The following is a 15,491-nucleotide window of genomic DNA, read 5'->3' as shown; positions in this document are numbered from 1 at the left end:
TGTTATTTCTTACATTAGTACCCCAGGTCATCTTAGGTTTCATTACATACAGTCGAGAAGAACTACTGAATATAAGATCAGCGTCAACTCACCATCAGTACGACCAAGAATATGTTTTCCGCGACGCGGATCCTGTGTTCTGCCTTACAAACAGGACAACGGAATGGATCGCATGCAGCGACCCAAGAAAACGACTCCGAAAAAGAGGGAAACGTAGCGGTCTTCTGGTCAGACTCCGGACAAGGGCACATCGCGCACCACTCCCCAGCATTCTTCTTGCCAATGTCCAGTCTCTTGACAACAAGGTTGATGAAATCCGAGCAAGGGTAGCATTCCAGAGGGACATCAGAGACTGCAATGTTCTCTGCTTCACGGAAACATGGCTTACTGGGAAGACGCTATCCGGTGCGGTGCAGCCAACGGGTTTCTCCACGCATCGCGCCGACAGAAACAAACATCTTTCTGGTAAGAAGAGCGGCGGGGGCGTATGCCTCCATGACTAACGAGACATGGTGTGATGAAGGAAACATACAGGAACTCAAATCCTTCTATTCACCTGATTTAGAATTCCTCACAATCAAATGTAGACCGCATTATCTTCCAAGAGAATTCTCTTCGATTATAATCACAGCCGTATATATCCCCCCCCCAAGCAGACACATCGATGGCTCTGAACGAACTTTATTTAACTCTTTGCAAACTGGAAACCATTTATCCGGAGGCTGCATTCATTGTAGCTGGGGATTTTAACAAGGCTAATCTGAAAACAAGACTCCCTAAATTTTATCAGCATATCGATTGCGCAACCAGGGGTGGTAAAACCTTGGATCATTGTTACTCTAACTTCCGCGACGCATATAAGGCCCTGCCCCGCCCCCCTTTCGGAAAAGCTGACCACGACTCCATTTTGTTGATCCCTGCCTACAGGCAGAAACTTAAACAAGAGGCTCCCACGCTGAGGTCTGTCCAACGCTGGTCAGACCAAGCTGACTCCACACTCCAAGACTGCTTCCATCACGTGGACTGGGACATGTTTCGTATTGCGTCAGATGGAAATATTGACGAATACGCTGATTCGGTGTGCGAGTTCATTAGAACGTGCGTCGAAGATGTCGTTCCCATAGCAACGATAAAAACATTCCCAAACCAGAAACCGTGGATTGATGGCAGCATTCGCGTGAAACTGAAAGCACGAACCACTGCTTTTAATCAGGGCAAGGTGTCTGGTAACATGTCCGAATATAAACAATGCAGCTATTCCCTCCGCAAGGCTATTAAACAAGCTAAGCGTCAGTACAGAGACAAAGTGGAATCTCAATTCAATGGCTCAGACACAAGAGGCATGTGGCAGGGTCTACAGTCAATCACGGACTACAAGAAGAAACCCAGCCCAGTCACGGACCAGGATGTCTTGCTCCCAGGCAGACTAAATAACTTTTTGCCCGCTTTGAGGACAATACAGTGCCACTGACACGGCCTGCAACGAAAACATGCGGTCTCTCCTTCACTGCAGCCGAGGTGAGTAAGACATTTAAACGTGTTAACCCTCGCAAGGCTGCAGGCCCAGACGGCATCCCCAGCCGCGCCCTCAGAGCATGCGCAGACCAGCTGGCCGGTGTGTTTACGGACATATTCAATCAATCCCTATACCAGTCTGCTGTTCCCACATGCTTCAAGAGGGCCACCATTGTTCCTGTTCCCAAGAAAGCTAAGGTAACTGAGCTAAACGACTACCGCCCCGTAGCACTCACTTCCGTCATCATGAAGTGCTTTGAGAGACTAGTCAAGGACCATATCACCTCCACCCTACCTGATACCCTAGACCCACTCCAATTTGCTTACCGCCCAAATAGGTCCACAGACGATGCAATCTCAACCACACTGCACACTGCCCTAACCCACCTGGACAAGAGGAATACCTATGTGAGAATGCTGTTCATCGACTACAGCTCGGCATTCAACACCATAGTACCCTCCAAGCTCGTCATCAAGCTCGAGACCCTGGGTCTCGACCCCGCCCTGTGCAACTGGGTACTGGACTTCCTGACGGGCCGCCCCCAGGTGGTGAGGGTAGGCAACAACATCTCCTCCCCGCTGATCCTCAACACGGGGCCCCACAAGGGTGCGTTCTGAGCCCTCTCCTGTACTCCCTGTTCACCCACGACTGCGTGGCCACGCACGCCTCCAACTCAATCATCAAGTTTGCGGACGACACAACAGTGGTAGGCTTGATTACCAACAACGACGAGACGGCCTACAGGGAGGAGGTGAGGGCCCTCGGAGTGTGGTGTCAGGAAAATAACCTCACACTCAACGTCAACAAAACTAAGGAGATGATTGTGGACTTCAGGAATCAGCAGAGGGAACACCCCCCTATCCACATCGATGGAACAGTAGTGGAGAGGGTAGCAAGTTTTAAGTTCCTCGGCATACACATCACAGACAAACTGAATTGGTCCACTCACACTGACAGCGTCGTGAAGAAGGCGCAGCAGCGCCTCTTCAACCTCAGGAGGCTGAAGAAATTCGGCTTGTCACCAAAAGCACTCACAAACTTCTACAGATGCACAATCGAGAGCATCCTGGCGGGCTGTATCACCGCCTGGTACGGCAACTGCTCCGCCCTCAACCGTAAGGCTCTCCAGAGGGTAGTGAGGTCTGCACAACGCATCACCTCCAGGACACCTACACCACCCGATGTTACAGGAAGGCCATAAAGATCATCAAGGACATCAACCACCCGAACCACTGCCTGTTCACCCCGCTATCATCCAGAAGGCGAGGTCAGTACAGGTGCATCAAAGCTGGGACTGAGAGACTGAAAAACAGCTTCTATCTCAAGGCTATCAGACTGTTAAACAGCCACCATTGAGTGGCTGCTGCCAACACACTGTCATTGACACTGACCCAACTCCAGCCACTTTAATAATGGGAATTGATGGGAAATGATGTAAATATATCACTAGCCACTTTAAACAATGCTACCTTATATAATGTTACTTACCCTACATTATTCATCTCATATGCATACGTATATACTGTACTCTACATCATCGACTGCATCCTTATGTAATACATGTATCACTAGCCACTTTAACTATGCCACTTTGTTTACTTTGTCTACATACTCATCTCATATGTATATACTGTACTCGATACCATCTACTGTATGCTGCTCTGTACCATCACTCACTCATATATCCTTATGTACATATTCTTTATCCCCTTACACTGTGTATAAGACAGTAGTTTTAGAATTGTTAGTTAGATTACTTGTTGGTTATCACTGCATTGTCGGAACTAGAAGCACAAGCATTTCGCTACACTCGCATTAACATCTGCTAACCATGTGTATGTGACAAATAAAATTTGATTTGATTTGATACAGGCTGTAGGAAAAGCTAGCCAAAGCCATTTTACTGGTTGAAGTTGTGTTTTTTAAGTATAATGCAGTTGATTTGAGATGACACAAACATTATATTAAGCAGGACATTCAGGCAAGCCTTATAATCCATGTATAATTCAAAAGTAGTGGGAATTGCACTCATAAGCAACATGTGTACAGTGGGGAGAACAAGTGTTTGATACACTGACGATTTTGCAGGTTTTTCTACTTACAAGAGGTCTGTAATTTTTATCATATTATCTCACTTCAACTGTGAGAGACGGAATCTAAAATAAAAATCCAGAAAATCACATTGTATGATTTTTAAGTAATTAATTAGCATTTTATTGCATGACATAAGTATTTGATACATCAGAAAAGCAGAACTTAATATTTGGTACAGAAACCTTTGTTTGCAATTACAGAGATCATACGTTTCCTGTAGTTCTTGACCAGGTTTGCACACACTGCAGCAGGGATTTTGGTCCACTCCTCCATACAGACCTTCTCCAGATCCTTCAGGTTTTGGGGCTCTCGCTGGACAATACGGACTTTCAGCTCCCTCCAAAGATTTTCTATTGGGTTCAGGTCTGGAGACTGGCTAGGCCACTCCGGGACCTTGAGATGCTTCTTACGGAGCCACTCCTTAGTTGCCCTGGCTGTGTGTTTCGGGTCGTTGTCATGCTGGAAGACCCAGCCACAACCCATCTTCAATGCTCTTACTGAGGGAAGGAGGTTGTTGGCCAAGATCTCGGTATACATGGCCCCATCCATCCTCCCCTCAATACGGTGCAATCGTCCTGTCCCCTTTGCAGAAAAGCATCCCCAAAGAATGATGTTTCCACCGCCATGCTTCACGGTTGGGATGGTGTTCTTGGGGTTGTACTCATCCTTCTTCCTCCAAACACGGTGAGTGGAGTTTAGACCAAAAAGCTCTATTTTTGTCTAATCAGACCACATGACCTTTTCCCATTCCTCCTCTGGATCATCCAGATGGTCATTGGCAAACTTCAGACGGGCCTGGACATGCGCTGGCTTGATCAGGGGGACCTTGCGTGTGCTGCAGGATTTTAATCCATGACGGCGTAGTGGTTACTAATGGCTTTCTTTGAGACTGTGGTCCCAACTCTCTTCAGGTCACTGATCAGGTCCTGCCGTGTAGTTCTAGGCTGATCCCTCACCTTCCTCATGATCATTGATGCCCCACGAGGTGAGATCTTGCATGGAGCCTCAGAACGAGGGTGATTGACCTTCATCTTGAACTTCTTCCATTTTCTAATAATTGCGCCAACAGTTGTTGCCTTCTCACCAAGCTGCTTGCCTATTGTCCTGTAGCCCATCCCAGCCTTGTGCAGGTCTACAATTTTAACCCTGATGTCCTTACACAGCTCTCTGGTCTTGGCCATTGTGGAGAGGTTGGAGTCTGTTTTGATTGAGTGTGTGGACAGGTGTCTTTTATACAGGTAACGAGTTCAAACAGGTGCAGCTAATACAGGTACTGAGTGGAGAACAGGAGGGCTTCTTAAAGAAAAACTAACAGGTCTGTAAGAGCCGGAATTCTTACTGGTTAGTAGGTGATCAAATACTTAAGTCATGCAATAAAATGCAAATTAATTACTTAAAAATCATACAATGTGATTTTCTGAATTTTTGTTTTAGATTCCGTCTCTCACAGTTGAAGTGTACCTATGATAAAAATTACAGACCTCTACATGCTTTGTAAGTGGGAAAACCTGCAAAATCGGCAGTGTGTCAAATACTTGTTCTCCCCACTGTAGATGACACTTGCTTTGTGTGAGTGGAACTGGGATTCAATGTTTGCCATGTGTTTTCCAGAGTTCCCTCAGTGCAGCTGTTTGGGATGGATTAAGGGGCAGAGGAGCGGTTGGTGCCCTTCAGCAGCTGGAAGGTACAGGTGTAGAGCAAACACGACTTAAAAAACACAAGATTATACAGTATTGGCTAAGTAAACACACACAAACACCAAGATATGGTTTGTATCTCTTATACTCTCACTGTGTTGTTTGTACTGTTCACAGAGCCCCGGTGTTGTTGTTGTTTGTTCCCTGCAGTGCAACAGTGAAAGCCCGGAGTTGAAGAGAGAACCTACAGCCACATTGGGAGGCACATCAGGGTGAGTCATCGCACCGACAAATTACCACATCGCCCCCTCATCATCCCTCAGTAAAGTGCAGAACTAATCTGCGGTGTGTATGCACTCTGCTCCCTTTCTGCCTCCTAATGTTCCCCTGAGCTAAGTAGTTCTAATGCAAAGTAGTCAGACTTAGAGGAGACTTTACATTCACTTTTTTTTTTACTCCCAACATTCACTGACATTCCAACACACACATACATACAGTACACAACATATGCTCACACACACCAAACTGACACAGATGCGTACTGACGCCCCAAAACACACACACACACACACACACACACACACAACTCTGCCTTTTTGGGAAAGGGCTCGTAAGTAAGCATTTCACAGTAAAGTCTACACCTGTTGTATTCAGCGCATGTGACAAATAACATTTGATTTAACGGTTTTCCCTGATGTGGCCACTAGATGGCACTGTAGGCCTACTCCACCTAGCCACAACAGTAGAAACATAATCTGTGGCGACAAATCATCAGTATCGTAACACTTGAGGGGTATTCCAGAGGACTATTCCAGAAAACCGGATTAGTGATTTAGCGAAATGTGTCAAAACCGAATTTGTGAAAACTTTCCAGGCTCCAGAAAGAGAGCCTGGTCAGAAACCATAGCAACGAATGCTCTGAATCAAACCTGCTACCTACTACGTCAACTTGATTTTAGCCTGTTCGGTGAACAAATAAATATAAGACTTCTCCGCCAATCAGATTCTTGTTCATCACTACCGCCTATCCCTTCTTGGAAAATCCACTTGACATCGGAGCCTGAATTGTTCGCCGGGCTCTCCAGTGGGAACAAACTATTGGACCTAGAATACATCCTTTAGACCATAAAGAATTCGGAATTATTTTTCCGCACAGTCACTAATATATCTGGTCAATTTACTCAACCCATACCAAATGTAACTCAACGCGGTTTCGCTATGACTGCTATACATGTATGTTTTTCCACTGGAAGTTTCCTGTACAATGTGGGAGATACTCAACTATTTGGCAAGGCAACTGTGTGTAGAACTATAAAAAGAATCTACATCGCATTGAATATATATTTGTATGTATTTGTTGCATTCCCTGGCCATCAAGCTGTCCATATAATAATCAATGAGGACTTTTACAGAATTGCAGGTATAGTAGGCTGTGATAGGTTGACTGCCAGCGATGCTTTGCTAACCTCAAATTAATAAAGCTAAGCAACATATTAAACATGATAAATAGCCAAATTCATCCCGCAGATTTTCCAAACGTCATTGGTGCTATAGGTGGGACACATATCCTCCATTCAAAGACCATTCTAGACCAAAATGAAGGGGAGAAAATCGATTCACAGCATAAACAAACAGGTAGCTAGCTATTGAATACTGTAGCCTACACAAATCAAATCATTTTCATAAACAGTCATGAAATTAAATGATCTTCCTTCTTTTGTCAGATGATCTGTGACTCCCATTGGGTCATAACTAAACAGAGAACTCATTGTTGTCATGAAAAACACTATGAATTCAATAAATTATTATTAATCCTACATTAGGCTATGAAATGGACCTGCAATTGTGACATAGGCTACAACAACTTCCATATTAGGCCAAAGCCTTGACACTTAATATCACCAGCGGTGCAATAAAAGTGCTCTATAAAGTGCAAAGTGTTGTTACTAATCAGCCATGTGTGTGAGCTAGGCCTATTAGACATTAGAATTGTGTCACTACACTTGGCCAAGCTCTGTCTGCAATTTTCTGCCAGGCTCCCTCTATGGCTTTTGCAGCAGTGGATGTATTACTTGTTTTCATAAATATATGAACATATTCGTTGTATGTTCTTGCAACTGTTTCTTGTTGTAGACGTGAAATATTGGGCTCTGTCTTTTGACTCCGTATCCATAGTTTTTTCTGTCATCGACTTGAGGACCTTTTTTAATTTTGTGTGCAGGTGCCAGATCAACCAATCTGCGCTCCACTTAGCCTAACAACTTAAATGAGAAGCATCTGTTCTGGAACCAAGGAATCCTGGACTCCCTCATCTGAGTAACACAAGCCAGATATGTTCAGGGAACCCTGCATTTGTTAAACCATCTTTCTGAAATACTAATACCCCTCTGAACTAGAGTCAGGATGTGCCTGTAGTGTCATACCTTGACCACTGGGGGCCCAAGTCCTTCCACTGTCAAAGTACAGTATGTTGCCATCATGAGCACGTTCCCCTGCCCAGGCATTGTTGACTCATGCCAGATCTCACCACGCCTGGATAGGTATTTTACTTATCAGCTAACCACACAACAATCTGGTGCAGAAAGTAAACAGGGAGTGGAGGCATATGGAAGGAAGGCACATTTCTGATCTACAGCAACAAGGCCACGTGTGTATGATGTTTGGAATGTTCAGAATGCTGAGTGCACAGGCTGACGCGCTACATGTCAAAAAGTAGAACAGAGAGTGTAATAAGTGCTCCTCACCCATTCTGTCTATCTTAATCATATGAAACTTATCCACAGCTAAAATGAACATAAATACATCTAGAAATAAGACTAATAAGCTTTAATAATGGTAATATATGTTTTAAAACAAAATAAAAAACATTATGTGAAAGGTTATAATTAAAGTAAACCTTTTATTTTGTAGGAAACAACGAAGGCAACTAAAAATCTGTACATTCTGTATAAAACAACATAAAAAAAAAACAATAAGAGAAAATCTAAATAATGTTCACTGAAGTAGTCTGCTGTACAAGTCGACATTCCCTGATAAAAGCTTTTGGATTGTCCATCCGACCAGTCAGTCAAGTAGCTTGGTCTGTTTCCATCTTCCTCTGGTCCCATTCCTCAGACTATGCTGACTCAACCTTTACCACTGTAGGAAGTTTGAGTTAAAACAGAGGAACACACATTCATTTAATCTACACCGCACCAGAGCCATATAGTATAGAGAAAGACTTTGCTCAATGCAGCCAGTTTAAAAACGCCTACCTTTGTGCTTTCATTTCTTCTTCCCCATAGTCAAGTTCTCACTTTTCTTTTTCTGCACCTAAAGTAGAAACATTCACAGGACTGTTAGTCACCGCTGCTACACATAAGAACATAAAAACATGTCCTTCTTTAAATACAATTTAAAAATTTAAAAAACACATGTACACACACAAATACCTCTGACCTCATTCATGGCATCGTCAATCTGCTTGAGCTCTTCGTATCTGTCTCGCGACTCTCTCAGAGGCTGGACCATCACATCCTCAATCTGAGGGAACAACTGAGACACACAGAGAGAGAGAAAGGAGGCAGGCTTTACCATCATCATCATCATCATCAGTCCTATCACTCCAACATTCTCTTTTTATAGTCCCATCCATCCATGGCTCACCTTCATGACGGTCTCAAACATGGGGATGAGGACAAACTTGATGAAACCGATCTGAGCGGTGGGTTTGGTGACCTTCTCTCTGTCCATGAATGGGGCCACGGGCAGGCCCTCTGCCTTCTCCCTGTCACTCTGTGGAAAGGGTGGAGAAGAGAGAGAAAGATGTCAGTGCAATCCATAATTCTTTATACAAATGGTAAATAGTGTATCTATAGTACTTTCAAAGTATTCACAGCCCTTTACTTTCCCCACATGTTGTCGTGTTACAGCCTGAATTTAAAATGGATGAAGTCAAGATTGTGTGTCACTGGCATACCAACAATATCCGATAAGTTCACATTTTTACAAATTCATTAAAAATGAAAAGCTGAAATGTCCTGAGTAAATAAGTATTCATCCACTTTGTTATGGCAAGCCTAAATAAGTTCAGAAGTAAAAATGTGCTTAACAAGTCATATAATAAGTACACTCTGTGTACAATATATACATAAATATATTTTAATGACTACCTCATCTAAGTATCCCACACATACAGATAATTGTAAGCTAACTCAGTCAAGCAGTGCATTTCCAACACAGATTTAACCACAAAGTCCAAGGATGTTTTCAGAGGCAAAGAAGGGCACCCATTGGTAGATGGGTAAAAAAAAAAAAGCAGACATTGAATATCCCTTTGAGCATGGTGAACTTATTCATTACACTTTGGATGGTGTATCAATACACCCAGTCACTACAAAGATACAGGCGTCCTTCCTAACTCAGTTGCTGGAGAGAAAACCGCTCATGAATTTCTCCATGAGGCCAATTGTGACTTTAAAACAAATTCTGAGACAACTTAGTGATGATGAATTTTACAAAAGACTCCCAAAGAACCCTACTAATCAATTCAACTCTGATTCATATTCAATTGTCAATTTTTGAATGGAGGGGAAATTACAAAGACAATATGAGTACATGAAAGTTGACTGCCCAAACATACCTGTCATATACGCTCTACCCAAAATTCACAAGAGCATGACACCACCTATACCAGGCAGGCCCATTGTGAGTAGTAACGGACAGAGAATATCTCTACCTTTGTAAACCATTTTGTGAAACACTGGGCGATCTCCCTCCCCACGTATACTAGAGACGATTGATTTTACATATTTAAAAAAAATCTGTGGACCATATACCTGAAAATTCAATTCTGTGTACTCTTCATGTTACCATTCTATATACTTGAATAAAAAAACATGAGCTGGCACACACCCAGAGACAATTATTTTATGTGCTGACTAAACTATGAGCTATAAAAAAAAAAATAAAGAGTTGCACACTCTATACATACACTTCCAGTAATTTATTGGGTTTCGGCATCACTGGATTCAGCACTACCTGTTTTTCAAACATTTCTAGATATACAGTACCAGTCAAAAGCTTGTACACACCTACAGTACACATTCAAGGGTTTTTCATTATTACCATTTTCTACATTGTAGAATAATAGTGAATACATACCACATATGAAATAACACATGGAATCATGTAGTAACCAAAAAAAGTGTTAAACAAATCCAAATGTATTTTATATTTGAGATTCTTCAAAGTAGCCACCCTTTGGTTTGATGACAGCTTTGCACACTCTTGGCGGCATGCCTTGTTAAAAGTTAATTTGTGGAATTTCTTTCCTTCTGAATGCGTTCGAGTCAATCCGTTGTGTTGTGACAAGGTACAGTAGGGTTGGTATACAGAAGATGGCCCTATTTGGTAAAAGACCAAGTCCATATTATGGCAAGAACAGCTCCAATAAGCAAAGAGAAACGACAGTCCATCAATAAGTCATGAAGGTCCGTCAATGCGGAAAATTTCAATAACTTTGAAAGTTTCTTCAACTGCAGTTGCAAAAACCATCAAGCGCTGTGATTAAACTGACTTTCACGAGGACCGCCACAGGAAAGGAGGACCCAGAGTTACCTCTGCTGCAGAGGATAAGTTCATTAGAGTTAACGGCACCTCTGATTGTAGCCCAAATAAAGGCTTCACAGAGTTCAAGTAACAGACATCTCAACATCAACTGTTCAGAGGAGACTGCGTGAATCAGGCCTTCATGGTCAAATTGCTGCAAATAAACCACTACTAAAGTACACCAATAATAAGAAGAGACTTGCTTGGGACAAGAAACATGAGCAATGGACATTAGACCGGTGGAAATCTGTCCTTTGGTCAGATGAGTCAGAATTTGAGATTTTGGGTTCCAACCGCCGTGTCTTTGTGAGACGCAGAGTAAGGGAAAGTATGATCTCAGCATGTGTGGTTCCCACCATGAAGCATGGAGGAGGAGGTGTGATGGTGCTTTGCTGGTGACACTGTCTGTGATTTATTTAGAATTCAAGGCACACTTAACCAGCATGTTTACCACAGCATTCTGCAGCGATACGCCATCCCAGCTGTTTTGAGCTTATCATTTGTTTTTCAACAGGACAATGATGCACAACACACCTCCAGGCTGTGTAAAGGCTATTTGACCAATGAGAGTGATTGAGTGCTGCATCAGATGACCTGGCCTCCACAATTACTCAACCTCAACCCAATTGAGATGGTTTGGGATGAGGTGGACCGCAGAGTGAAGGAAAAGCAGCCAACAAGTGCTCAGCATATGTGGGAACTCCTTCAAGACTGTTGGTAAAGCATTCCTTTGAGAGAATGCCAAGAGTGCGCAAAGGTGTCTAAAGTTTTGACATCTTCACTATTACTCTAGAAAATAGTAACAAATGAAGAAAAACCCTTGAATGAGTAGGTGTGTCCAAAGTTTTGACTCCATATTATAGAAAATAGTAACAAATGAAGAAAAACCCTTGAATATATATATATATATATATATATATATATATATATATATATATAGGAATGTTTGAAAAACAGTTGGCGCTGAATCCAGACCTTAACCCCTTTCTCTCCAATATTCTCCTAATTCTGAGATATTTGGATGACATTTTCGTGAACTATGCAGGCACCCAGGACGAACTTTTGGAATTCCATGCTTATCTAAACTCTATGAATGAACAACTTCATTTCACCTTTAACTATGACCTATCACAAATCAGTTTTCTTGATGTGATGGTTATTAAGGACAAAACCTCCCTCTCCACAGATCTCTATACGAAACATACGGACAGGAACACCCTCAGTGGTGACAGCTTTCATCCACGTCCACTTATTAAAAGTCTCCCTATATGTCAATTCAGTCATATCAGAAGAAAATGCCGCTCTGATGCCTCTTATCCGAACCAGACCACGGACCTCACGCAAAGGTTTAAGGAAATGCGTTACAAAGACAATTGGGTAAAACATGCCAATGATCAGTTTGAAGGACACAGTTAGAAAGCCTTCAAACAAAAGTTCAAGAAAAAGCAGAACGTTTCCCATCATGCTTCACTCAATACTCACCGATACTGAAACATTGGGGAAGGCATTTAAGGACATTATCAGGAAGGACTGGTACATTATTGATACTGACCCACAATTGAACCCCATTTTTAAATATCCCCACATACGGTCTTTAAAAAGACGCACACACGTGAGAGACATCGTGGTTAAATCTGATTACCCACCAGAGAAAAGGGAAACTTTCCGGGGTGATTACAAATGTGGCCAATGAGCTCAATGCAGCTTCACGTACAAATGCAACTCATTTACCCACCAACAGCACGGGACAAAGATGTCAATTAAAAGGGCCTGATTATCTGCATATCCACCAATGTTATTTACATGTTGGAAATGTCCTTGTGGTCTGTCTTACATAGGGGAAACCCGTAGAAGCCTCAAGACACGAATCAGTGAGCACCGCAGCAATATACGGACAGGTGAGACAAGAAATATGGTTTCTGTTCATTTTGTACTGGACATCCTATTAGTTCTCTGAGATACATTGGAATAGAAATGGTCAAGATGTTATGCAGGGGAGTGGACATTGAGAGGAAACTTCATCTAAGGGATTCTTCCTGGATCCACAGGCTCAACAAACTGTCTCCTCTTGGCCTTAACAAGGAATTTGACTTCAAACCGTTTTTATAGTTTCAATATGTCCAAATTGTTTTTTTGTTTTTTAAAAATCCTAATTGAATATTTTATGTATATTACTGTAAATATTGATCACATTCCTTGTGTATGTATCACGCCCTGCTCTGTTTCACCTGTCTTGTGCTTGTCTCCACCCCCCACCAGGTGTCTCCCATTTGTCCCCATTATCCCCTGTGTATTTATACCTGTGTTTTCTGTTTGTCTGTTGCCAGTTCGTCTTGTCCCATTAAGTATTACCAGCGTATTTTCCCGGTTTCGAGTCTTTCTAGTTATTGTTTTCTAGTCTTCCCGGTTCTGACCATTCTGCCTGCCTGCCGTTCTGTACCTCTTTGACTCTGCCCTGGACTACTGACCTCTGCCTGCCCTGACCCTGAGTCTGTTTACCATTCTGTACCTCTTTGACTCTGCCCTGGACTACTGACCTCTGCCTGCCCTGACCCTGAGTCTGTTTACCATTCTGTACCTCTTTGACTCTGCCCTGGACTACTGACCAATCTGCCTGCCCTGACCCTGAGTCTGCTTACCATTCTGTACCTCATTGACTCTGCCCTGGACTACTGACCAATCTGCCTGCCCTGACCCTGAGTCTGCTTACCATTCTGTACCTCTTTGACTCTGCCCTGGACTACTGACCAATCTGCCTGCCCTGACCTTGAGTCTGCTTACCATTCTGTACCTCTTTGACTCTGCCCTGGATTACTGACCTCTGCCTGCCCTCGACCTGCCCTGCCCTGGCCTGGCCTGTCTCCTTGTATAATAAATATTATGAGAACTGTACTCTCCGCCTCCTCCTCTGCATCTGGGTCATATCCTGAGTCGTGATAGTGTGATCATATATTTTGATACATCGAATGTGTTATACATGATTTTTTTATTTTTTTAACCTAATGTTTCAGGAAGTGATGTCACTGAGCACTGCCCCTATATATAGGACCTTCTACACCCACTTGGGATGTTGATGCCTGATGAGGACCTAAGGGTCGAAACGTAGTTATAAATAAATATCACCAGGGAGCAGCAGTGAGCAGCGTTTCCCTTTCTGTTTTCCAGGAGTTTGGCTACAACTCCAGCACCTGTGGAAAGTATCTGGATGTGCGCATGTTCTTCAGCTTTTGGACTTTAAAACAGTGAAAGAGTTTAATGGCCGTGATAGGAGAAAACAGAGGATGGATCAACAATATTGTTGTTACTAAACAAAATGAACCTAAATGACAGAGTGAAAAAAAGGAAGCCCAATATACACTGGAGTTGCTTATCAAGACAAAATTGGACGCTCTTGAGTGGCCTAGTTACAGTTTGGACTTAAATCGGCTGGAAAATCTATGGCAAAACCTGAAAATGTTTGTCTAGCAATGATCAACAACCGACTTGACAAAGCTTAAAGAATAAAACAAATAATAAATGTTGTACAATCCAGGTGTGCAAAGCTCAGAAAGACTCATAGCTGTAATCACAGCTAAAGGTGATTCTAACATGTATTGACTCAAGGGGTTGAATACTATATTAGTGTTTTTTTTACTTTTCATATTTATTTTACAAATGTTAGAAACATGACAATTCAATCAATTATAATCCCACTTTGCAACACAACAAAATGTTTAAAAAGTCGAGGGATATACCTGAAGGCACTGTATACTGTATGTCAAAATACAATGTTTCAGGAAATGTGTTGTTCCATTTTCACACAGACTAATGTATCAATATTGAGATATGAGGCAGGTATGACACATACCTTGAATTACACAGTAGGCTATGTACTGTATAAAAACACATATACAGTATATGGGGGTTTACACAGTAGGCTATGTACTGTATAAAAACACATATACAGTATATGGGGGTTTACACAGTAGGCTATGTACTGTATAAAAACACATATACAGTATATGGGGGTTTACACAGTAGGCTATGTACTGTATAAAAACACATATACAGTATATGGGGGTTTACACAGTAGGCTATGTACTGTATAAAAACACATATACAGTATATGGGGGTTTATACAGTAGGCTATGTACTGTATAAAAACACATATACAGTATATGGGGGTTTACACAGTAGGCTATGCACTATATAAAAAAACATAAACACTCCCCTTTGTATGTATTTGGACAGTTCTATTTGGCTCTATACTATACCAGTATTTTGGATTTGAGATTAAATCACATTCAGTGACAGTACAGAATGTCACCTTTTATTTGAGTGTATTTTTCATATATCTAGTCCCCCCATTTGAAGATGTCATAAGTATTTGGACAAATTTCACCTCAAATGAAACATTTCATCTCAAATCCAAAATGCTGGAGTATAGAGCCAAATTAAAAATGTTAGAACTACTGTTGAAATACATGCATAGATAGGTAAGTGTACAGTATAGATAGGGATTCACATACCTGCATGAAGTACTCCTCCAACAGACAGTCCGCCCAGGGCTCAGCCACCTCCATGGGTCGCACCTCGTTAGAAATGTCACAGCACTTAATGAGCACCATCTTCAGCTGGGCGGGCCAAAGGTCACACAGTGCAGAGTTCAGTATAGG

The 15,491-nt window shown here is 42.3% G+C and overlaps 1 protein-coding gene across 3 annotated transcripts in view; it reads right to left on the bottom strand.

Annotated features, from left to right (window-relative positions):
* Window positions 1-8,126: 8,126 nt before the first annotated feature.
* LOC115106739 (high affinity cGMP-specific 3',5'-cyclic phosphodiesterase 9A-like) overlaps window positions 8,127-15,491 on the bottom strand; it is a 36,887-nt gene continuing 29,522 nt past the window's right edge. For 2 of the 3 annotated variants that reach the window (XM_065010030.1, XM_029630063.2), the window contains exons 15-19: window positions 15,345-15,449; window positions 8,893-9,021; window positions 8,686-8,781; window positions 8,502-8,559; window positions 8,127-8,385 (exon numbers count right to left, since the gene is read on the bottom strand). In XM_065010030.1, coding sequence (XP_064866102.1) covers window positions 8,512-8,559; window positions 8,686-8,781; window positions 8,893-9,021; window positions 15,345-15,449 — 378 coding nt within the window. In that variant the 3' untranslated portion in view covers window positions 8,127-8,385; window positions 8,502-8,511. Of the gene's footprint in view, window positions 8,386-8,501; window positions 8,560-8,678; window positions 8,782-8,892; window positions 9,022-15,344; window positions 15,450-15,491 lie in introns of all 3 variants that reach the window. The other variant, XM_065010040.1, reaches the window with a different exon arrangement.

This window comes from Oncorhynchus nerka, linkage group LG1 (genome assembly GCF_034236695.1).
Source record: "Oncorhynchus nerka isolate Pitt River linkage group LG1, Oner_Uvic_2.0, whole genome shotgun sequence".
NCBI classification, from domain to species: Eukaryota; Metazoa; Chordata; class Actinopteri; order Salmoniformes; family Salmonidae; genus Oncorhynchus; species Oncorhynchus nerka.
This window is presented reverse-complemented; position numbering and strand designations above follow the sequence as displayed.